At 46.5% G+C, this 21754-nt stretch overlaps 1 protein-coding gene across 7 annotated transcripts in view; it reads left to right on the top strand.

Annotated features, from left to right (window-relative positions):
* The first annotated feature begins 5400 nt into the window (after nucleotides 1–5400).
* Nucleotides 5401–21754, top strand: part of LOC149348881 (uncharacterized) — a 36829-nt gene continuing 20475 nt past the window's right edge. For 4 of the 7 annotated variants that reach the window (XM_089540995.1, XM_089540994.1, XM_089540992.1 and 1 more), the window contains exons 1-2: nucleotides 5401–5662; nucleotides 9488–9606. In XM_089540995.1, coding sequence (XP_089397121.1) covers nucleotides 5493–5662; nucleotides 9488–9606 — 289 coding nt within the window. In that variant the 5' untranslated portion in view covers nucleotides 5401–5492. The other 3 variants (XM_089540998.1, XM_089540997.1, XM_089540999.1) reach the window with 3 other exon arrangements.

Here is a 21754-nt window from a genome sequence, read left to right as displayed (position 1 = left end):
TTGTCTTGTGCAGTGCAGCTGCTTCCTGGGCTAATTAGATAACAAATAATTAGCTGTGGTCAATTTCTTTGCTCATTACGTCTGATGTGCAACTTGGCCTGGAAAGCAAAAGTTCCAAAAGACGTTGCAAGTGGCAGTTTGCTGCCATGTGCTTCTTACAGGCTTATTTATTTTTATTTATTTGAACATACTACAAGCCATAGCTTTGGCCCAGGCAGGAGGGGCATTGCAATAAAATATAAAAGCTACAAAAACCATCAGCCACAACAGTCACAAGTCATAAAACAGCACATTAAAGCAAACAAACAAGACTAGGAGCCATACATTAAGACCTCCAACTTCACAAAATGCTTGGCTCTGCATAGGTCCAAAGAAAGTCAATTCCACTCAGCGACAGTATTCGGGAAAAAGCTATTTAAAACGATTGGTTCTCGCGGAGCTTGGGGCTAATGAATGCTCATGTACATGTCGAGTCCTTATAGTGCATGCCAATTTAATACTATCAAGAAGATCTGCCTTCAGATTTCCATATCTGCAACCGTGAAGCAATATCAGATGGCTAACTTTTCTTCTTATTGCTAAGAGCTGTAAATGACACTTTAGAATTATGGCTTTCCGCTGTACTTGCTCCAGTTGAGCAAGTTGCGCAGTTGTCTTTTTTTTTATATGTGGATCCCACTCCGCTGCCGCATATTCGAGCCTGGACCTTACGCAAGCCTTGTACGCAGTAATTCTGGTGCTGATGGGAGAGTTTCTCAGTCTTTTTTTAATAAACCATAGTTTTCTTAATGCTGACGAGCAGATGTAATTGATATGAGCAGGCCAAGTAGGTTTATTAATGAGGGCTACTCCTAGGTATTTATAACTTTCTACCTCCAAAATAGGACAGTTGTGAAGTATATAATTATGAAGTCTGGGCTCTTTTTTCCTTGTAATTCGCAACAATACTGCTTTGTCTTGGTTAACATCCATACCCCAGTGCTCACACCAGTCTGCGATTGCTGCTACGGATTTTTGTAGTGTCAAGTGGTCATAACCATTTGCTATCTGTTTGAAAACAACACAGTTGTCGGCAAACAGTCTCACTGATACATCCTTTTCAATAACAACCACTAAGTCATTAACATAGATTAAGAATAACAGGGGCCCCAAGACACTGCCTTGAGGTACCCCTGAAGTCACACGAAGCATGTCCGAACAAGAATCCTGGATCAATACAAATTGCTGCCTATCTGTAAGATAGGTGCAGATCCATTGAATTATAAAAAAAAGGAATTCCTAATCTTTCAAGTTTAAACAATAACTTTCTGTGAGGAACTTTGTCAAAAGCCTTAGTGAGGTCAAAAAATAAAACATCTGTTTGTGCAGAAATGTCAGGTACTTTGAAAATCCATGCATTGCTGATGCAAGTTGGGTGACAGTCGACTTCCCTCTCCTAAATCCATGCTGGTAGTTGACAAAATTTTACGGTCTTCTAAAAAACTTGACTATATAACAAAAAAATAGCATGCTCTAAAAGCTTACAGCAGTTATTAGTTAAAGAAACGGGGCGATAATTGGTAACCATTTGACAGTCACCTTTCTTCTGTGTACGACTGGATTGTAGCTAAGTCGGTGAATTCGAACTTTCGGTTTTTTCGAACCACCTTTTTTAATATTATGTCACTTTTATAAGACTTCCGTGATTTGAACAACCTTTCGCTATCAAGTCAGCCATACCACTATTACTCAACCGCAGTTCTTCACTACCATACAATTCATCCTTCTTCCTGTCTTTTGGAAAAACTACACGCTGAGCATGCATGGCATGCACTCCGATACTGGAATGAGACGCTTGAAAAGCACACGGCATGCATAACATTCATACCGATATTTTATTAACTGTCGCTAGATTTAACGGCTGCTGCTACGCCGGATTTATACAGGCAGTAGTCCAGGACATCGTCATCGTCCCCATCGTCATGCGTGGCATAGGTAATGCCACACACTGAAAATGACTGGGCGATCAGCTCGGAGGACACTGCGGCCCAGGCAGTTGAAACCAAGTTCACAATGTTCTGCACGGAGGCTATTTTCCGGCCATTTGCACCGTCACCTCCCTGCCGAATGAACGCATCCCATGAGCTCTGCAGAGAAGCTTTGAAAGGCTTGGCCCATGACACAACGGCTGGTTGAAGGGTGCTGTTGCAGCCGACGGGTACGAAGACTATGTCAACACCAGCGGTATCAAGAGCATGTTTGCAAACCGCCGTCGTGTGATTGGCCACCTGGTCCATCACTAGCAGGCGTCTACTTCCAGCCTTTTTTGGACCCAGAACGTTCGTGACCCACTCCTGGAATTTAGGGGGCGTCATCCATCCTTGCTCACTGATCGTCAGCCGAACGTTGTCTACTGGAAAGAAAAAGAAAGAAGGAGGCATTGCGATGAGATACCATTTGGAATAATTTGGGTAACCAGCTTCTATGCAGGCAGGCTGTTTAACTTAGGCAAGTAGATTCCAGGTGAGCCATCGATGCTCTAACGCTTTAATTTTTCGGTTCTCCATGACTTCTCCTTAATAAACGACATCCAAACCAGCACAGTGATGACAGATACTGATAGTGTATCCAATGGTACAATGTGCTCGGAGACGAGGTCTCGTCAGGCGTGCACTAAACGCCTTTTGCCTCGTCGACCACAGTAGTACTTTGTAAGTTATCTGGGACTCTTTCTCTGTATGCGTACTAGTACTAACGTCAAAATAAATAAATATGCGACTGAACCTGGGTTATGCGCATCGCTTAAACCAAACCAAAAAAAAAAAACGCTCGTCACGCCCTCTGGTTGCCTTGCGTGACGGAGCAGAAAATGACGGCGTGAGAGCAGACGGCCATGGTAGTCATGGTCTGCAGTGAAGCCCCACCCACGTTTAGCCTCCGCGCACAGAATTCCTCCGCGACAAAAAAGTAGTCCGCTGGTTTAACGATTCTTGTTACGTAAACAAGCAGCTTATCACAAGAAAAAAAATTACGAGCTCTAGAATTTTGATACATGGATTGTTTAATGTAATGAAACATTAAAAGCTGAGTTCGTTTACAGTTGCGATTGGCCAGCGTAGTAATACAGGACGCCGCGCACCACGGCCCAGTGTTAGCAACTGCTGTTTTTTTAAGTTGTAGCCCGCGCGATATTTTAACACACAGTTTGACCTCGCAGCACTGAGTGTTCGTTGAACTTACTCTTCTCGGTGGGAAGCGCTGTAGTATTGCATGTCACAATCGCGAAGCGATAACAGAGGTCTGTCGGCTTGTCCCAACCTAACGCGCTCTTGCGAGCGGATCCCCCACCGCCGTCGACGACGCCGCAGTCTTGGCGGCTGCGCCCGCTCTGCCATTCGCACGAGCATGGCCATAATAGAATTTATGAGGAGAATCAAGACGATTTCCTCCTCTTCCTCCTCGCTATTCATAGTGCAGTCTGCAACGGTTCCCAGCAACGCTCAAAGGCCTACAGGCACAAAAGGTCTATCGTTCTACAGGGTTTGCGACAAACAACCAGCGCGCGCAAACAAAATTCACGTAAACTCTCGTTGTATTCGCGAAGTACCGAAATCGAAACAAGAACTGCGACAAAACGCCTGACACTTTTTTTTTTTTCTTGCTATCGAACTTGAGTTGCTCGCGGTATTTAGCCAGCTTTGCGTCTAAAATGTGAGTGATCCGATACCACTTGCTCAATTACGGCGAATGCAGAATGACAACTCAATCCCATTAACGGGATCGCATCCCAACTGCATGGTCGCGAGTCCGTCGTTACCACAGCGTCAGCCAATGCCGTCAAAATGTAATTAAAACTACATTTTTACAGGTTTTTTTGAAGTAGCGGTGCTTTGGTTTACTCGGCATCAAGCCGACCAAGTTCTGAAACCTCCTCGACACTGTTCCTGCGAAAGGCGTTCCGGTGTCCTCGTGTTTTCACTTGTTACAGTCAGTAACTTAAAGTGAAGAGACAAAGCAAATGACGATGGCTTACCTGGTATGCGAAGTTCGCGGAGGGCTTCTTCTAGAATGTTGCCGCTTGCTTTCAGTATCAAGAACGCCGGAAGTTTGATACCCGAGGCGCTGGCGGCCAATGCTACCGTAAACCCTATGTCGGACCCACTGCCGGTGTTGCCGATGGTAACACAGCTGTTTTTTCCATCCGATCCATGACTTCCGTCCGCGTTAGGGATTCGGATGCTCACCATTACTTCGTCCATGTTGAGAACACCGTCGAGTCGATACTTGTGTAGTCTGTTCAGCGCTTCGATCGAAGCGCGGAACGCTTTCGTCGCCTCTTGCAGCTCTACCGGTTCCTTGTCGTTTTCGTTCGTACCCCACGTTGTCACGCCGTACCGCTGTTTCCAGCTTTCGATGTACTGACCCGACGCCACCATAAAGTCGGCGAGTTTCAGATACCGGGCAATATCCAGCGCTTTCTGCTCGAGCTGCAGGTTATTCACTAGGCGACCAGCGTTTCTCTCGTCTAGGACAAACTGGAACAAAATCTCGTCGATCTCCTGGCTGAGCATGATAGCACCGCTGCTCACCCTCGTTTTCGATCCGTTCTCACCGAAGGTCTGCAGCAGGAGCGACTCATAGCTCTTGTCCCAGTCTCGAATCTGTTTTCTGTCAAGCTTGAAGTGCCGGGCAGTATGGTGCACGTTTTTGCCAGACGCCCGGTGCCACTCGACGACTTCGAGCTTTCGCTTTACCGTGAAGGTACGCATGGCAGCTACCAGCTTTACTAGTACTGGCAGCTACTGCATCCAAAAATCGACTCCTTCCGAACACACAGAGCAAAACGCTTTTTTTTTTGTCTCTCTGTGGAGCGCTTTACTACCTCGAAGCGACAGCTTGCTGTCTTTCCTCCTCTCCTCAGAATCCTCGTCCCCGCGCAGCCGATTTCTGGCCATTTCTGGTTCCGGTAGTTAAAAAAAAGAAAATAGTGGAATAAAAAAAGGTAAAAACTTGTTAACGCTGCTGGCTGTTGCGTTTGATGATGATGATGATGTCCTCGGGCTGAATTCTTTTTTAATCTCCGTCAGCAACCACCCACTTTGTTTGGTGGCGCCGCTATGGCACCTAAAGGGAGCGCATGCTCTAGAATGAATAAACAAACATTTATTGGTAGAAGTGGTGGTTAGAGCTTTGCGGGTGGAGTCCTTCCAGGACCGATGTGGCTTCAGCCAGCTTCAGCTGACTTCTGGGTGTTACGAGCGTCACGGCGTTATACCTGAACATCGAGAGAGCAAACTCCGCACAACTGCGCATGCGCGCTCGGAGGAGAGATGGAAAGGAGGATAAGACTCTTTCCTCGGCGGATATGACGTCAAGCGTTTTAGATTTTTTTTTTGTTTCGAAATAAGTCTTGAACCCAGACGCCCGCCTGATGCAACCAACGAAGCAGGTCGTGATACCGAACTCATCCGAGAAATTGGCGTCCATGTTGTCGGGTTTCTGTCGTTGGCTCAATGCAACTGCAATGCTCCATTGCCATGGCGGGGCGAACACTTTTTCTTTCATGGCTGATACTTTCTTTCGTATCTCGGAGTGCCGTGTCTTTTGCTGTTGTGTGGTGTGTTCTACGTTGCGGCCGGCTCCTTAGCGTTTATTCTGTAGTACGTGTGTCTCCTGCCTCCGGGTAAGCGGCGTGTGCGTCCGGCTGCGTTAGCATTTCCTCTGTGCATATGTCCTGCCTCCTTGTCTCGGGCAAGCGATGTGTTCCGTCTTGTTGCTGCGACATGACCCTCAGAAAGTTTTCTATTATGTGGAGTGAAGAGAAGAGTTATTTGCACAACCCTTCGGTTGGCGCTCGCGCCTTGCCATGGCTGTTGCAACATGGTTATTCACTGCGGGCAACTGTAAGAACGGGTTTGACGTGCTATTTTCACCTCCGGTCTGCATTAATTTATCGTCAGTGTTGTTTTATCAGTGTTAACGCCATCAAGCAGTTGAACCTATGCATATCTTGGAACGCGCAGGCATTCCTATGTAACTGCGCGCCGTGCATAAACTGCAGCTCCCCAGCTCCGGCGTGACTAGCCAGCTGCCGCGCTCATGTTTTTCTTGGAGATTGTTTTTGTACTTCAGTATGGGTTCCACAATGCACTGCATATACGCTTTGAATTAAGGCCCATATTACGTTTTCTAATATTATATTTTTTTAGTACGAACCGTAAAACCCACAGTTGACTTGTTGCCTAGCAGCCCATAGATACGCCAGTGCTACATGCTTTGAAATGGTTTTATGGAAATATGAGTTTCAGTAATGTAAGTAAATGAGCGTGTTGAAAGCTGAGCTGTGTTTTTGCCGAGTCTTTATCGGTCAGTGTTTGCACCTGTGTGTCATATTTGTCATTATTTGTAATGTCAGTAATATTGAAGTTTCCAGAAATAACTTTAACAGGCAAGACTTGTTCTTTTGATTGGGCTGTCACCTATTCGCAAATTAATGTGTGGTGGAGTTACGTTTCAAGGTTCATGTTAGGTTCATTCATGGTGTTGCTCAATCTTTACACCATGCTCTCTGATGAACTGCTAATGGCCAACAATAGGGGTAGATGCAGGTTTTCTTGTTATGCAAGTATGTTCCTGTTCTTTGCGAATTTGAATTCATCTTTCACTTGTGGAATCACTTTTCGGTTCTGTTGCTCCGTGTGGCATAACAGCTGGCTGTTTTTAAAACTTTGCAGTACTGACCCTGTGTGCAGTGGCATGTGGCAGTGGAGAATGCAGCGGAGATTGCAGTTTTTGTTGGATCTGATGACATTTTTTTTTTTATTATTACCCTTAAGCTTAAGAGCCATCCTTGGCCTGTTCTGTTCATGGCGTTGATAATTCATGTACACTTTATCGGACCACATTTTCATGTACCCTGTGAATTGCACAAAGGTTGCAAAAAATAGATCCCACAGATAATTCTGGCATAACACTGATGAATAGTTTCACTGAAAAACCCCACCGTCGTGGCTCAGTGGTTACGGCGCTCGGCTGCTGACCCGAAAGACGCGGGTTCGATCCCGGCCGTGGCGGCCGAATTTCGATGAAGCTGAAATTCTAGACGCCCGTGTGCTGTGCGATGTCAGTGCACGTTAAAGGACCCCAGGTGGTCGAAGTTATTCCGTAGCCCTTCACTACGGCGTCCCTCATAGCCTGAGTTGCTTTGGGGCTTTACACCCCAATAAACCAGTTTGGCTGAAAAATATGAGATTAGCACATTGTTCCTATCTGCACCTAGAAGTGGAAAGTGTGGAGGAAGCTTGATCGCTGTGATGAAGGTAACCTGCTAGCACAGTTTCTTTATGTTCATTTTCTGTTTCTTTCCTTCTTTGTTGGACCGTTCTCCTTTCCATGGAATATATGGGCCCAGTGATTAGCTCAAACTTAAATTTTAACAGCTTTTGTCAGTTTAAGGTGCTGTGTTTGCCAGCGGTATGGGTTTAAGCCAGATTTAGTACGTGTGTTTGAGGTCCTAGTTTATGGTTGCACTTCTTGTCCATGTTTAGCATTGCATGTTAGAGGCACATTTTAGTGCACGTCTGAGCTGTCCACACATTGCTGTGGTCTAAGGTGGGTGACGTTAGTCAGAGGGCCAGCACTTCCAAATTGCATTGACAACATCCTGTCATTAGTGATGCACACTTTTAGTGACACAAGAGCAGTGTCTGTGTGGTCCCTTTGCTTGTATTACAACAATTTCATGAACTATCATGAGCAATATGAACAGGAACACGGGAGCTCTTGCCCGATAGCGTCGAATCCTGGCTGTAGCGATACCTGGCGGCCACTTTCAGGAACAAAGTTGAAAGGGAGATGCGTTCTCCCATTTCTCAGAAGCAGACAGTGCAGCAGAACGAAAAGCGACTGCCGTGCATCTCTCCAAGGAGGGTTTGAGGATATCTCTCACGCCACACGCTATCGTGTTCCTGCTCATATTGCTGATGTTAGTACACCATTGTATATTATTGAACAAAGACCGAGGGGCTGTCTTGGCATCAATACCGAAATGCTCACCTAAGGTTCATAAAAGGAAAAGCTGTTGGTTGAAACTTCTGCTCACTGCAGATCACAAGCGAGCGAGAACAGATGGGTTGCTAACTTTAGATCGTTAATGATTAATTTGTCCCCTTGTTTTCCCTCACTTTGTTACAGAAGTCCCATGTGTACAGTTTGTCCTTGCAGCATGTAACTCAGCATAAATAGCATGCGAGACCACCTATGTGCATCCGTTTTTTAGTGTGTAGTGGCAGAATCGTCAAAAACGAGTATACATAGCCAGGCTCACATGTTCTTGCAGCTCTTGTGACTTGTGTAGCTGTACACTGTTCGAAAAAAATTCTTTAACAGAGAAAGGCTATTTCATGGTCTTGCATGATTATAGAAAACGGACAAGGACAGATGTACAGCAACAAACTTTATTGTCAGCACATAACTGCGTAGATCAGTATACAAAATAGAAGAGTACTTATAGTCCATGCTTGAACAAACAAGATTCTAAACTCAGTTCCGATTGATATAGCTGAAATGTCTTGGCAAGGTCTTCAATGAACATTGAAATGTCTTTGTCATTTGTATATTGCATTTTGGGTTAAACAGTGCAACTGGATGAAAGATTGAAAGAACAAGGAAAACACAAACGATTTTTTTCACTCAATATGCACCTATACCAGCTCGCCCAAGTTTCCGTTCTTCTACATTGTAGTTTGTGCTTTTGGTGGAAACCTTCTGAACATTGCTATGTTTATGAGGGCATGTGCAGTCTTTGTCGAAAGTATACAACCCAAAGGGTCTGCTTCTGAGCCCTGCAGCTCGGCTTCCCTTCTATATTCAGATGAGGCCACCTTCCAAGAGCAGATAACCTTTAATGAGCTGTTCTGACACCTCCATTTCTCTTTACCACTGCATAATTTATGACTGCTGTGAGGGTACAGTGTGCATGTGCACAGTGTTTCTAAATCCAACATCAACATATGAGGACCTCATAGCAAGTAACTATCGTCCACGCAAGCCCATTGTCAAAGGGAGAATATCCTTTACTGCCCAGTTTCAAGCAGGCATTCTGCACTCTCATCATCACTACCAGAGCTTAAGATTATTGTGCTCAATTCTGTAGTGTTAAAGCAATTTACTAGATAATGAACATCTGACCACTGTTATTAGGCGTGATGGTGCCGATTGGACACTAATAGGTGAGCTTGCACTCCACTATGGTAATAACTGAAATCTAGCACAAAGCGCAACCATTTTATGTGGATTGAGTAAGGATGCAGCTCGTAACAAGTAAGAGGTCAGTGAGATTACGTGAGACTATTTCTGTAGCCGGTATGTGCCTAATCACGGAATATGGATGATCTAATTCCCACATAGACTTCTACACATCTTCTATTCAATATGCCAACAATATATCACGGTCTCTCAGTCTTGGTCTCAATCTTCTGATGACAGTTTGCCATATTTTCTTTGCCAGGAGCAGGAGGAAGGCTTCGTTATTGCTGAACAAGATTCAAGGTCTTTTGGGTGGGCCGTCTATTTGGGCAGTCCACTGGCTTGCGCGGCAACGAGGGCCCTGCGTGACAGTCCATGCTGGTGATCAGGGTCTCCGCTGTGCGGAATGGCCTCCCATTGCCCCGGGCCTGGGTTTGTTATAGGGTCGACAGCAGGATTTAGTTGGCAAGCCCACACCATGTGATAAGTCGAGGCTATTTCTCCACAGTGTGGGCATTGCGGTTTATGGAGCACGGGATACCAAATGTTTAGTTTGATGAGTATTATAAAGGTATTCGTTTGAAGGTGTCTGAGTGTGTGTTCCTCAGCCTTGCTTACGTCTTCGTGTAGCATAGGGTATGTGCACCTCGCCAACCTCTAGTGTTGAAGGTATTCCTTGTAAGTGGTCACTGGCTGTGGATTGCGTTCCGCGGTCTCATCAGATGTGGTAGAGGCCCGGAGGAGAAGCGCTTGGGTATGCGTGTGAGCAGTGGCATTCCCTCCCGTCTCGTCCATGTGGCTGGGGAACCAAGTAATGTTGGCCTTGTTATGTGGGTGCTTGTTCAGTATTGACAGTGTAGTCTGGTGTACTTGTTCTTTCGCAAGGTTCCTGCAGGCATTATAGGTGTCTGTTAGGATGTTTGAGTTGGGTCTGGTAGCTAGCGCAAACGCTGTGGCTGCCTCCTCTTCAAGAGTGGGGTTCGTAGTTTTGATGGATGCGGGGTTAATCAGATGCCCCTGTGGGTTGACAACAGCCAGGGTCATCCTTCGGCATTGAGGGCTGGCAGTGTACATGTAGAGTGTCCGTATGGTCGTCCCACTTTCTTCCAAGGACTTCTTCCGTGGTGTTTCTTTTTTGTATGTTGAATTGTGGATGCATGTGTCTGTGGATCGGAAAGATCTTTTCTCTTGTGTGTTGTCAATGGAGGTTTGGTCGATGGTGTAAGGCAGTGCCGGATGGATTTTATCGAGTAGTAGGTGGCCTGTCTTGATGGTTGTAAGGTAGTTTAGTTGGGCTGTTCTCTGAGCCTCCCAGATCTCTTGGAGTGTGTTGTGAATTCCAAGAGACATTAGTCTGGTCGTTGATGTTGACTTGGGAAGGCCCAGTGCCGTCTTGTAGGTCATCCTGACGAGAGCCTCTAGCTTTGTCTCTTCTATTTGGGAAACGTGAAGGTACACAGTCCCGTAGGTTAGATGTGATACCACGATGTCTTGGACAAGATGGACCGCCTCTGCCTCCTTTAGCCCGTGGTTCTTGTTCCTGATTCGGCAGAGTATTCTTATAATTTGGTGTGTTGTCTTCGTGAGTTTGTTGATGGTCAAGGTGTTCTGTCTTTCCTGTGGTATGTGTTGCCTGAGAATTTTGGCTTCGGTTGGTCTTAGTACCTCTTGTCCGTCTTTGTATATCTTTGTTTGTGGGAATGGGCTGTCCTATGTTCTTGAAATCGGGCTTGTCCGGTGTGCATTGGAGCCCCCAGGCCCTCGCATACTGATGGACAGCATATTCCGCCACTTGAAGGCGCAGTTCCACCTCTGCATCGCTCCTCTTGTGGCACCAAACCATGATGTCATCCACGTAAATCGCGTGGTGGGTGCTGGGGATCTTCTCCAGCTCAACGGGCAACTCCTTCATTGCTAAGTTGAATAGCAAGGGGCATAACACTGCCCCCTGGGGAGTCCTTCGTGTGCTCAGAGTGATGGGCTTGGACTGGAGGGATCCTAGGTTGAAGACTGCCTGTCTCAAGGTTAGAAAGTCTCTGATGTAATTGTTAGTCTTGGCTCCGCAGTTGCTGTCCATCAGCCCACCGAGGACCCCTAAGTGGAGTATATTATTAAATGCTCCCTGCAGGTCCAGTACCAGGATGGCACTTGTCTGGTGTATGGTAGGCTCTTCGATATGTCCTTGCAAAGATGAAGGAAGGCATCCTGCATCGATAGGTTGGGCCAGAAAGCAAACTGCATGGTTGGCAGCAGGCCATTCTTCTCCAGGTGTCTGGACAATCTGTTCGCGATGACTTTCTTGAAGAGTTAGCCGAGGCAGGAGGTCAGGTAAATTAGTCGTCGATTTTCAAGGGGGAGGGGTTTGTTGGGTTTGCAATTTCCATGATGTTGGGAGTCTGCCTTTGTTCCAATGGTGTGTGTTGAAGTAGCTTATGAGGGATATGATCTGGTCGTCAGGGAGATTATAAAGCATTCGGAAAGTGATTTTATCTGGTCCTGGTGCGGTGTTCAGTCTCATGAAAGCAAGCTCCGCTCTAACCTCCTTTACAGTGATTACGGCGTAGAGTTCTTCGTTAGGGAGTCACGTGCATTCTGGATGGGTTGTTAGCAGATCAGTGCATAAATATTTGTGCTGCACCCTGTCAGGGATCTCCTCATTGTGCCCATGGATAAATGGATGATCTTGTTCATTCTGTCACGAGATCCCGACTTGCTTTGAGCGGGGTCAGCGAGGGCTCTTAACAAGTGCCACCACTTGGACACCCCGAGGTTGTTTTGGAGGTTGGTGCATAATCAATTCAAATTCTGGCGACTTAGAGTGCATGTATAGGGTGAGAGTGCACACCCAAGTGTTTATTTGCTCTATGCGAAGTCGAAGAATGCGATTTTCTGTTTCTTCCACCTCTTCGTGGGAGATCACTGTGCTTCCCAAAGATGTAGAAGGTGTGGGTTCACTGCAGAGCAGTCATCGGTCGTTTGGATTTCCTTAGTGAAGCGAGTTAGGCCGTTCTTGATGTTTTGGGTTCATTCCTCTGTCGGTGATAGGGTTGTCTCAAGGGTTTTGGGACTGCTGCCATTTGTGCCAGTTCGTAAGGAGCGCTGCCGATCTTCCTCTTAATCTGTCGGTGGTTAGGCTCATGGGTACGATATAATGGTGACTGCCCAGGTGTCGGTTGGTGTTGATCCAGCTTGGGTTTGCAGCATTCTTGACTCGTGTAAGGTCCGGACAGGTGTCTGTCTGATTTCCGAAATCTAGCTTTCTCCTCACTTTCAGAGTCATGCACACCAAGCACATCTTCTCTTACACAGCCAAACACGCAGTAGCCGATTCAGCACTCTGCCTAATTTTCTAGAGCATTAACTCTCTGCAGGCTGGCACTGAGTGCTACACAGTACTGGGCCAGGCTCTGGCTGTCTGAGTAAAATGGCGTCTTCAAGCTGGAGGAAGGTTCAGAGCGAAGTAGGGGCCCATAGATACTAGATTATGGCGACATACACTGAAGAAGACTTTCAAGATGCTCTCTGTTTCACTTAATCGGCAGTAAAGGCAGCAGGCTCAAGTGAGTTTGCTGCGTTGGCCATTGCTGTATACAATTTTCACACTCTCAGCAACACTGCAGCATTGCAGACAAACTGGCACCCTGATGGAACAAACACTGTGCTCAAACTCCAAGAGTGCTGGTTGTTCCAGCACTTTAGGGAAGTGAACATGGACAATATAGCCTTCTATTATTTGATTAGACCATTGCACAGCTATATAGGACGTAATTGTGGAGGTGCAAGGAGTGTGTTGGTGTAACGAGAGTAGTGATCCTGAGGTTCTGCGGGCTAGCTATGGGAGATTTGGGGGTTTGAGGCTTCGGACATGATTGATAGCACTGCCTGCAGTCATTACTAGAAAGCGTTAACATGAGAAGTTGGTCTAGTTAGTATGTATTCATGGTTAACGAGCCTAAAAATCGGCGGAGGAAAAGACAACACGACATAAGCGCTCACTCTCAAATGAGTGTTTATCCAGAAAAAAAATTGCAGATCACTACGGCACCCGCATTGGGAGGATGCGAGAGCATTGACGCCTCCTTGGAACTCGTCACCTCTCTTTGCCTCTCTAACATTTTCTTTTTGTTTGTTAATTCAACTACTGAATTAGCATAATTATTAATTAACATAGATTATTTCACTCTCATTATACCTTCTTTTATCTCAATCAACCGTTTTGGTTTTTCAAATTTGGCACTGTGGTTGCTTTCCCATCCACTTACTGTATCCCCGTCCAGCCTATTCAATCATCCAATGGGTTTTCTCTCATAATTAATTAATCTATGTGAATGAAACTTTTTGTTCAGTTAATTATCACTCATCGAACACATTTCAATTCATTTCAAACTTTCCTTTCACTCCTTTGTCTATTTTCCACTATTTTGCTGTCCACGGCTGTTTTCCTGTTTACTCACTATAGCGTTGTCCGCTTTATTTCGACGTTTTTTCCGACATTTTGGCTCTAATTAAGTAATCATCGTATGGACATAATTTTTTTTTGCGCAGCATCCTCACACAGTCATCTCTCGATCACAACCACTTGTTTGAGGCTACCTCCTCTGAGAGCGTCATAACTGCTGCGGAAACGTTTTGGTGACACGAAACCGCCTACATAGCCTAGAAATGCTTTCGCATTAATAAACAGCATTATATGCACAAAGAAGGCAAAGTACGCAGTGAACAAGGAACTAAAATTCAATGAAGCCACACTGGGAATGCTAGTCATTATTGGGTTACCAGTGCATCAACAAAAGATCCTAAAGTACAGTAGTAAACATCAGCACAAAAAAATTGCATGAGGCAAAATTAAGTGCCATCAAGGAAAGCTTTTTTATCGTTTGTTACGGTTACTGCAGGGGTGCTGATGTCCGTGTCAATTGATTTTGCCATGTAATATGCTTCCTTAACTCGCGCGTGAATTGGTTATGGTGTCAAAAAAGAAAAGTGATGTTCTCAAATTTGAGGGCTTTTGTCGTGTTGTTTTCTCCGCTGTCTTCGTCTTTTTTGCACCCATTAACCATGGATTACTGAAGAGGCTGTGCCCCTATTATGTTCACTCAGGACATTCAGCCTTTGATTCTTCATCACTGTGCACATTAGACTTGTAATATGGGATATGCATTAGTACTGGAGTTCATTCAAGGTCTGCTCTGTGAATGCAACATTGGAAGCCACACCATTGCTGTTTACCACCCACAGACGTGTTGACTGAGCTTTTCAAGCACATTTTAGGTCATATGCTGTTATACTTTTAGCGTTCGATTCTTTTTGCATGCACCTGCAACACCTCCATGCAGAACATACAGGTATCTCATCCTATTTTCTTTTTACTGTATTTGACCCACAAATAGGACTGCCTTGGTGGTTTATTTACGCCAAGTTGTCTACTTTTATGACCCCTTCTGGGAATGAAAATTTCAGGTTGGCTCCCTGGCTACTTTTTGGCGCATTTATGAACTGCTCAAACCACAGCTCGAATCCACTTTGCCTCTGTCAGCGTCCATAAGTCATCAGCATGATTTTTTTCTTCTGTGGCCTAGGGCCATCTGCAAGTTGAGGCTCGCAGGTAATATAGTTACAGGCTTCCGAACTTCCTTTCAGAACTAAATTTCATTGTAACACGCTCACTGCTATGCACTTCTAAGGAGATGCATACCCCCTCGAACAGTGTTGACCACCACCAGAACCAGTCTTCCAATTCATACAGTCATGGCACTTGCATAGAGTTGCATAATGCAGCAGAAATATTCTTAAGTCCCATTGCAGTCAGTTCACAGACATCAGCAATTCATTGCATAATGTGCAATGTGCCTGCGTGATGAGTGAGGACAACACACATTAAGAGTAGCAAATAAGTTGACATGAGAACAGTAAACATAGAATAAACTCAATATGAACAGAAAAACTGGTATCAAAGGAATGAACAAAGTTGTGCAATGCGGCTACATGATGAATGAGGACAACACTCATTAAAAGTAACAGATCAATTGACATGAGAACAGTAAACATAGAATAAACTCTAATCACCAATATCTACAGAAAAACGGGCATCAAAATGAACAGAAAGTTGTGACAGTATGTTCAGGGACATGGCACAAGGTGCAGCGTCACCTTTCAATGGACTCGTTCCATTTTGTGGTCCTGTACTGCTTGAGGTCTGAGGTGGCGTGTAACATCAGGAGTGCTGGCAGTGTGGTATGGCGCTGTCCAGTCTCGCATCCAAGTGCCTTCTAATGTGAATGGGAGAGTGCGCCATCCTCTCCCGGCTCAGGTCAAAGAGCGAGCGTGCACTTGCCTGTTAGTCTCAAGAATGTTTTTTTTGATTCCAGCAAGCCCTCTGGACAGTCATTCTGCACACTAGCTCCCAACTCTCGACATTTCAGAAGTGGGATGCTGTGGTACCTGAAGAGATTCTTGCTGTTGTTAGCAGTCTGAAGCCACCGTAATGGTTGAGGCAGCAACTGTCAGTTTTTTGGGCTTTACACTGAAGCTGCCCACAGCATTCATGTTTGACTGGGCATTGGAATGTCCAGCCCGGATACTGGACTTCGAAAATTACCGCCACGCATCCAGTCTCAACAGGCGAGACCAGGAGATGCAGGCGTAAACTTTACACTGCGTGATGGGCTGCCAAGCCGGACAGATGTTCAACACATTCTCACTCTCCGCTGGAGACACGAAGAACTACGACCTCTTCAAGGGAAAGCTTCGCTGACACTGCGTTTGAAGAATGTAATCAACAATTCAGCGTGCTTTGACTAGTGTGAGCAGGAGCCCACAGAGACAGTCCATCTCTGTGCTTCACAACATGCCTGACTGGTTAGATTATGGTGAACTGCGGGATCAACTCATCCCTGACTATTTCATTTTGGGTCTCTGTGACAAGACTTTTGGAAGTATTCCAGCTAGATACCAGCCTCACCCTCGTCAAAGCACTCTCCAAGGCTTGACAGAAGGAATCAGTGCATCATCAACAGTTGCTTCAAGTTGTGGAGGAGGCCCATTGGTCAAGACGGATAGTACTGCTTTGGATGCTGTCGCTAGCACGAAACACGAGAAAGGAAAAAGTTGTACACGACCAGCCAGCTTCACGAAGACGAGCAGGCAATCTTGCTGCTGCTGTGGGGGAATGCCTCACCCTTGGCCTTCGTGTTTGGCTAAATCTCAGAAATGCTCAACATACAAGAATAAGGGACACTATGCTGGTGTCTACAGAAAGTTTGTCTAAGGACGTCTCAGTACTTGAGTAAAAAACCTCTGCATTTCTTGGGTGCTCTTAATCGACCAGCCGCTGCTTAGAAAATTGGGCTTCTGCAAGTCGCCGTGAACAGATTTCTATTGGTTGCGAATATCGACAAGGGGCTCAAGTCCCCATTGTGCCTGCAAATTTCGCTGTAGTTCCAAGAGACCTCTATCTAGTAAAGGAGACTTTGGCGGGGCAGGCGGTGAAAGCACTTCTGATCAGAAAATGTCTGGCACAGCTGTCACATGGAAAATGTGAAGGTTCGAGCAAGCCATGTATGTCATTAAACATCTCAAGCATCCACTCCTTGGATTATCTGCTGTAGAAGCATTGGGCATGTTGAAGTTCCTGTGCACAGCCAAACGCATTGATGAGCATTACTCTGAACTTCTCTGGGGACTGGGTCAGTTGCTGGGCGAGTACACCACTTGTCTAGCACCAACAGCTCTGCCATACTCGGTGATGCAGATTCCCATGCCACTATGAAAGGCAGTGGAGCAGGAAATACACAAGATGAGGGAGCAAAGGGTTATTCGTCCTGTCGAAGGCCCTACAGACTGGTGTGCTGGGATCATTTCCGTCATGAAGCCAGCAGGATGAGTCCAGATCTGTGGATTTCACTCTCCTTAATTCATCGGTCCTCTGATAAACTTTTCCTCTTCGTTCAGTTTAATAGTCACTCGCATTGCTAGCTAGGTGAGGCAACAATTTTTTCTCAACTTGATGCTAACTTGGGCTTTCACCAAATTCCTCTTTCTCCGCCATGCTAAGAGCTGACCACTTTTAATACACCCATAGGGCGGTTCTGTTTCACAAGACTTCTTTTTGGCACTATGTCAGTGCCAGAATACCTTCAAAAAGCACACGTCTGAAACTCGCTCGCATGGATAACATTGTACTCTTCGGCCATGACCAAGAGGAGCGCAACCGAAATCTTGACGCAACTTCAAGCAGCTTGAAGCAACTTGCTTTCTTGGGATTCACCCTGCACCGCACAAAATGTGTTTTCAACATTAATGAGGTCACTTTCCTGGGATGTGTCAACCTCCAGGGCATCCGTCCTGACCCTAAAAAAGTCGAAGTAAAGTCACTTCCTCTGCCAAAAGACATCGCCGGAGTCTGCAGAGTTTTGCGAATGGTGCAGAGACCTTGCCAGATGATTCGATATTTTGCTAAAAAAATAAACCATGCTGGTTTGAGATCTTCTCAAAAAGACGTGGACATGCCCAGGTGCATACGCCTTGAAATCCCTAACAATGGCAGAAAGGAAGCGCTAGCACTACCTTGGGCAGCTGAAGGCTTTGAAGAATATATCCGCGGCCTCATGACAATATTCCAGACTGACCATCAGCCTTTGCTCACCGTTCTCTAAAAGGCCTTTTGGATTTGCTGCAGCCATGCATTCAATGCTTCCGCATGCGCTTTACGCACTTCACCTACACGACGCAGTATGTGCCAGGGAAGAAGCCTTGAAACAGCCGACCTTTTGTCCGTGGCACCCGTAACTAGCAACCTGCAGCAGCAGGAATGCGTACTTGTGACTAAGTCAGTGCCTACGTACAGGAAGCTGTCATCAGACTTCAAATTCTGCCTTCGATCTGATCAAGAAAGCACCAAACGAATATGAAATTTGCCAACATGTTCTGTGGTTCTGCGCGCATGGATGGCCGGAAAAACTCGAATTTCCCGGTATTTTGTCACCATTCTGGCTGCGCTGAGCAAGTCTATCTGGAAACAACGGCTGCTTGCTATTTGGAACACGCTTGGTTATGGCCCAAACCCATGAGAGGGGAAATTCTCGCTTTCCTGCATGAAGGGTACCAAGAAATGAGCGCTGCAGAACCAGAGTCATGCAGTCCCCGTGCTGGCTGGTATTATCCACTGAACTCAGCCAAGCTCTCTCACCACCGAAATGCTGAGCCGCTCCTGCCAACATCCACTCCCAAACTGGCTTGGAATATGGGCATAGATCTCTTCCAACTTCGTGGCAAGCAGTACCTCATCTGTGTGGACTACCACTGTTGGTACCGGAGATAGTGCTTCTAGTTTCCACAACAACACATGCTGTCTTAAACAATCTCAAGAGCTTTTTCACTTGCCATGGCATTCCTGTGAGTGTGGTTTCGGACAAAGGCCCTCAGTTTTCTTGCTTGGATTGCGTGAAATTCACAAAGACATCTGGCTTTACCCACATCACAAGCAGCCTATCACATCCCTATGCTAACGGCAAAGTAGAGTGAGCAGCCAGTAACAATAAAACGGCAGCTGAAGAAGACTGGAAACACCTATCTTGCGTTATTGGCCTACAGAGACACACTGGCACCAACAGTCAAAGAGAGACACAGGTGAAATTTCAACCATCGACATGTTGCCAGAGAGCTGCCAATCCTCTTGCCCAGGGCCTGAGTATGGGTCAGAGATTTTAGCTTTGAGTGGGAAGTACTGCAGCAAGCATAGACCGTGCGAATGTGTGCCACAATCAGTTGATGTGCGCTTCTCGAAGCCATTGCAAAGTCCAACCTTCTCCGACTTTCCTGGGCTACAGTCGGAGCATAGTTGGTGGTCTCCTTGTTAGTTCTTGGCACTGGTACTGTACTGAGTATGGTTACACCACGGTGAAGCTTGTTGCTTTTTTATGCTGTATGCTACTCGAACCCTTTGACTCTCCACAACACTTAGTGACTGTGGCGTTTTGGCTGCTGGGCCTAATATCGCGGGGTCAAATCCAGCTTGTGGTGGTGGCATGCTGATATTGGGAAAATGCACCCATGTGCAGTACGACGCGATGCACGTTAAAAACCCCAGGTGGTCTAAATTATTCTGCAGCCCTCCACTATGGCGTCTTTCATAGCCCTTGTGCAACTTTGGGATCTTAAAATCCATGTACTATGCCACATAACATACCCTTTGAGCCACGTCAGTGTTCTCATTACATATTTGCTTCTTCGTTGTTTTCAAGTCATTTCTGGTGTCCCCTTCCTTCATATTCTGGCTCATTTCTTGTGTCATGTTTTGGCCCTTTTTTTTACTTATTACTCGCACTAGCTGGAATTTTGCATAAGCTTTCTTGAAGCCACCGTGCTGTCTCAGTGGTTGTGGTGTTCGGCTGCTGACTCGAAATATCTGGGTTCGATCCTGGCCTCGGCGGTTGCATTTTGATGGAGGCGAATGCTTGAGCTGCGTGTACTGTGCGATGTCAGTGCACGTTACAAGAACCTAAGGCAGTCGAAATTATCTGGAGCCCCCCTCTACTACAGTGTTCCTCATAGCCTGAATCGTTTTGACGTTAAACCCCAGAAAAATCAAACCTAACCAATATGTTGCATCGTAAGAAGGGTTAATTAGAAATTAAGAAGCAGTACTAGCAGCATACGGTCGATCTGATCTGTATTCTCTCTCTCCCTCCTCTTCTCTCATGCGCGCGAGTGCGTGCAGCGCATCTGCCACACTTCGTCTTCATCACATTTCCGTCGTACTTCAAAAAGAAATTCTAGTGAGGGTCCTAGCTAGTAGCCTAACATAGCCTAACATAGAACATAGTCTTCAAACCTTGCGGGCTGCTTCTTTTGACGTGTACTCCTCCGAGGCGGCGCAGGAAGTGAAGCCGCAGTTGCCGCTGCTGATGTACACGAGGGTTGAAGAGTGGCTGCCGGTTCTGGAGCGGGTGAAGCCAGGTGCGATGAAGGGCCCGGGCTGACATCAACTGGGTTGAAGGCGCATCCCAAGAAGAACCCCAGACAACGGTTCCGGAACTTGGACTGGTCGGCAGCACTCTGGTGCAGTCACATTACGCTTGTACTCTTGCTTCTCCTCAAGCCTCCGCCGCGATAGCTTAAGTGGTTTTGTCGGATCCACTGGGAAGCACTGATCCGGCAGGCCTACGACATTAAGTCTTGTTTTGGGCAACCGGCCATGAAGCAGGACGGCTGGCGCAATTGTTGTCGTGGCTTGTGGCGTACTGTGGTAGACACCGAGGTAGTCCACAATAGCTGTGCGTAGGTCACGTCGTTGCACAGAGCCAGCTGAATATGACTTGAGCAGTCTATTGAATTGTTCAGCAAGTCCATTGGCTTGGGGGTGATACACCGACGAGTATCAATGGCATATCCCCCGTTTGCGGAGGAAACTTTGCACGGCCACCGATGAGAATTGTGGTCCATGATCAGACACAACCTCTTGAGAGTAACCCTCACAAGCAAAAAGGCCTAGCTGAAATTGTTGAATTGTTTCAGTTGTGATGGTATCAGCGAAGAAAACCGCTGGTCACTTACTATAATAATCCATGAGAGTGATCGCGAAGCGGCAGCCACCAGGAGCTTGGTCGAAAGGCCCCACGATATCAATGCCAACCTTATCTCCAAAGGTTTCTCTTGGAAGGCGACAGGTTGCAGAGGAGCTGCTACCAGACAAGCCGACTTGTCACAGAACTGGCACACGACGCACGTCTGTACCAATTCTTCGACGTGGTCGTCCATTCGCGGCCACCAGTAGAGCTCTTGCAGCAGACTGTTCATGCGGCTGATTCCAGGGTGTGACTCGTGTGTGATGTCCATGAGGCGTCGCCGCAAACTTTCGTGAACGAAGAGTCTGTCACTTCGGTACAAGATGCCCTGCACGACGGGCAACTCTGAGCAGAGGAGATAGTATGGCCTGAGGTTCTCCGGGAGGGATTTCTTGTCCGGCCATGTTGCAGATGTAAAGTGAATGGCTTGAGCAAATGATGGTTGCCTCTTGTATCTCTGTGAAAGTCACAGCTGGGGATAGCAGGCAGACGAAATTGTCGTCACTTGCGCTGAACTCATTTGGCTCACTGCATGATGTGGTCGGTAAGGGAAGGCGAGACAGAGCATCCGCAACAGAGTTGTCAAGCCTTTACGGTACTCTACAATATAGTTGTAGCCTTTACGGTACTTTACAGTATAGTTGCACAACAGGCGAGCTGACCAACGCGAAATTCACAGTGGCCGATGTCCTGCTCCTTTCGTCGACAGCAAAGTGATAAGTATAAGTGCACTGTGGTCGGTGCGTAGAACAGAAGGCCGGCCCCACGAGTACACGTGCCAGCGTTCGCACGCCCAAACGCAAGCTAGGGCCTCATGTTCGCCAACAGAGTACTTTCTTTCTTGGGGTGTCAAGGTATGGGAGGCAAAGGCAACATTTGTAGGGAATGGCTGTTGTCTTGCTGAAGCACCGCCCCAAGGCCATATCCGGAGGCGTCAGTCGTTAACACCACGGGAAGGGCAGGGT

This window comes from Amblyomma mixtum, chromosome 4, assembly GCF_055824585.1.
Source record: "Amblyomma mixtum isolate Tamu chromosome 4, ASM5582458v1, whole genome shotgun sequence".
Lineage (NCBI taxonomy): Eukaryota > Metazoa > Arthropoda > Arachnida > Ixodida > Ixodidae > Amblyomma > Amblyomma mixtum.
Note: the sequence above shows the minus strand (reverse complement) of the source record. Positions and strands in the feature narration are given on the sequence as shown.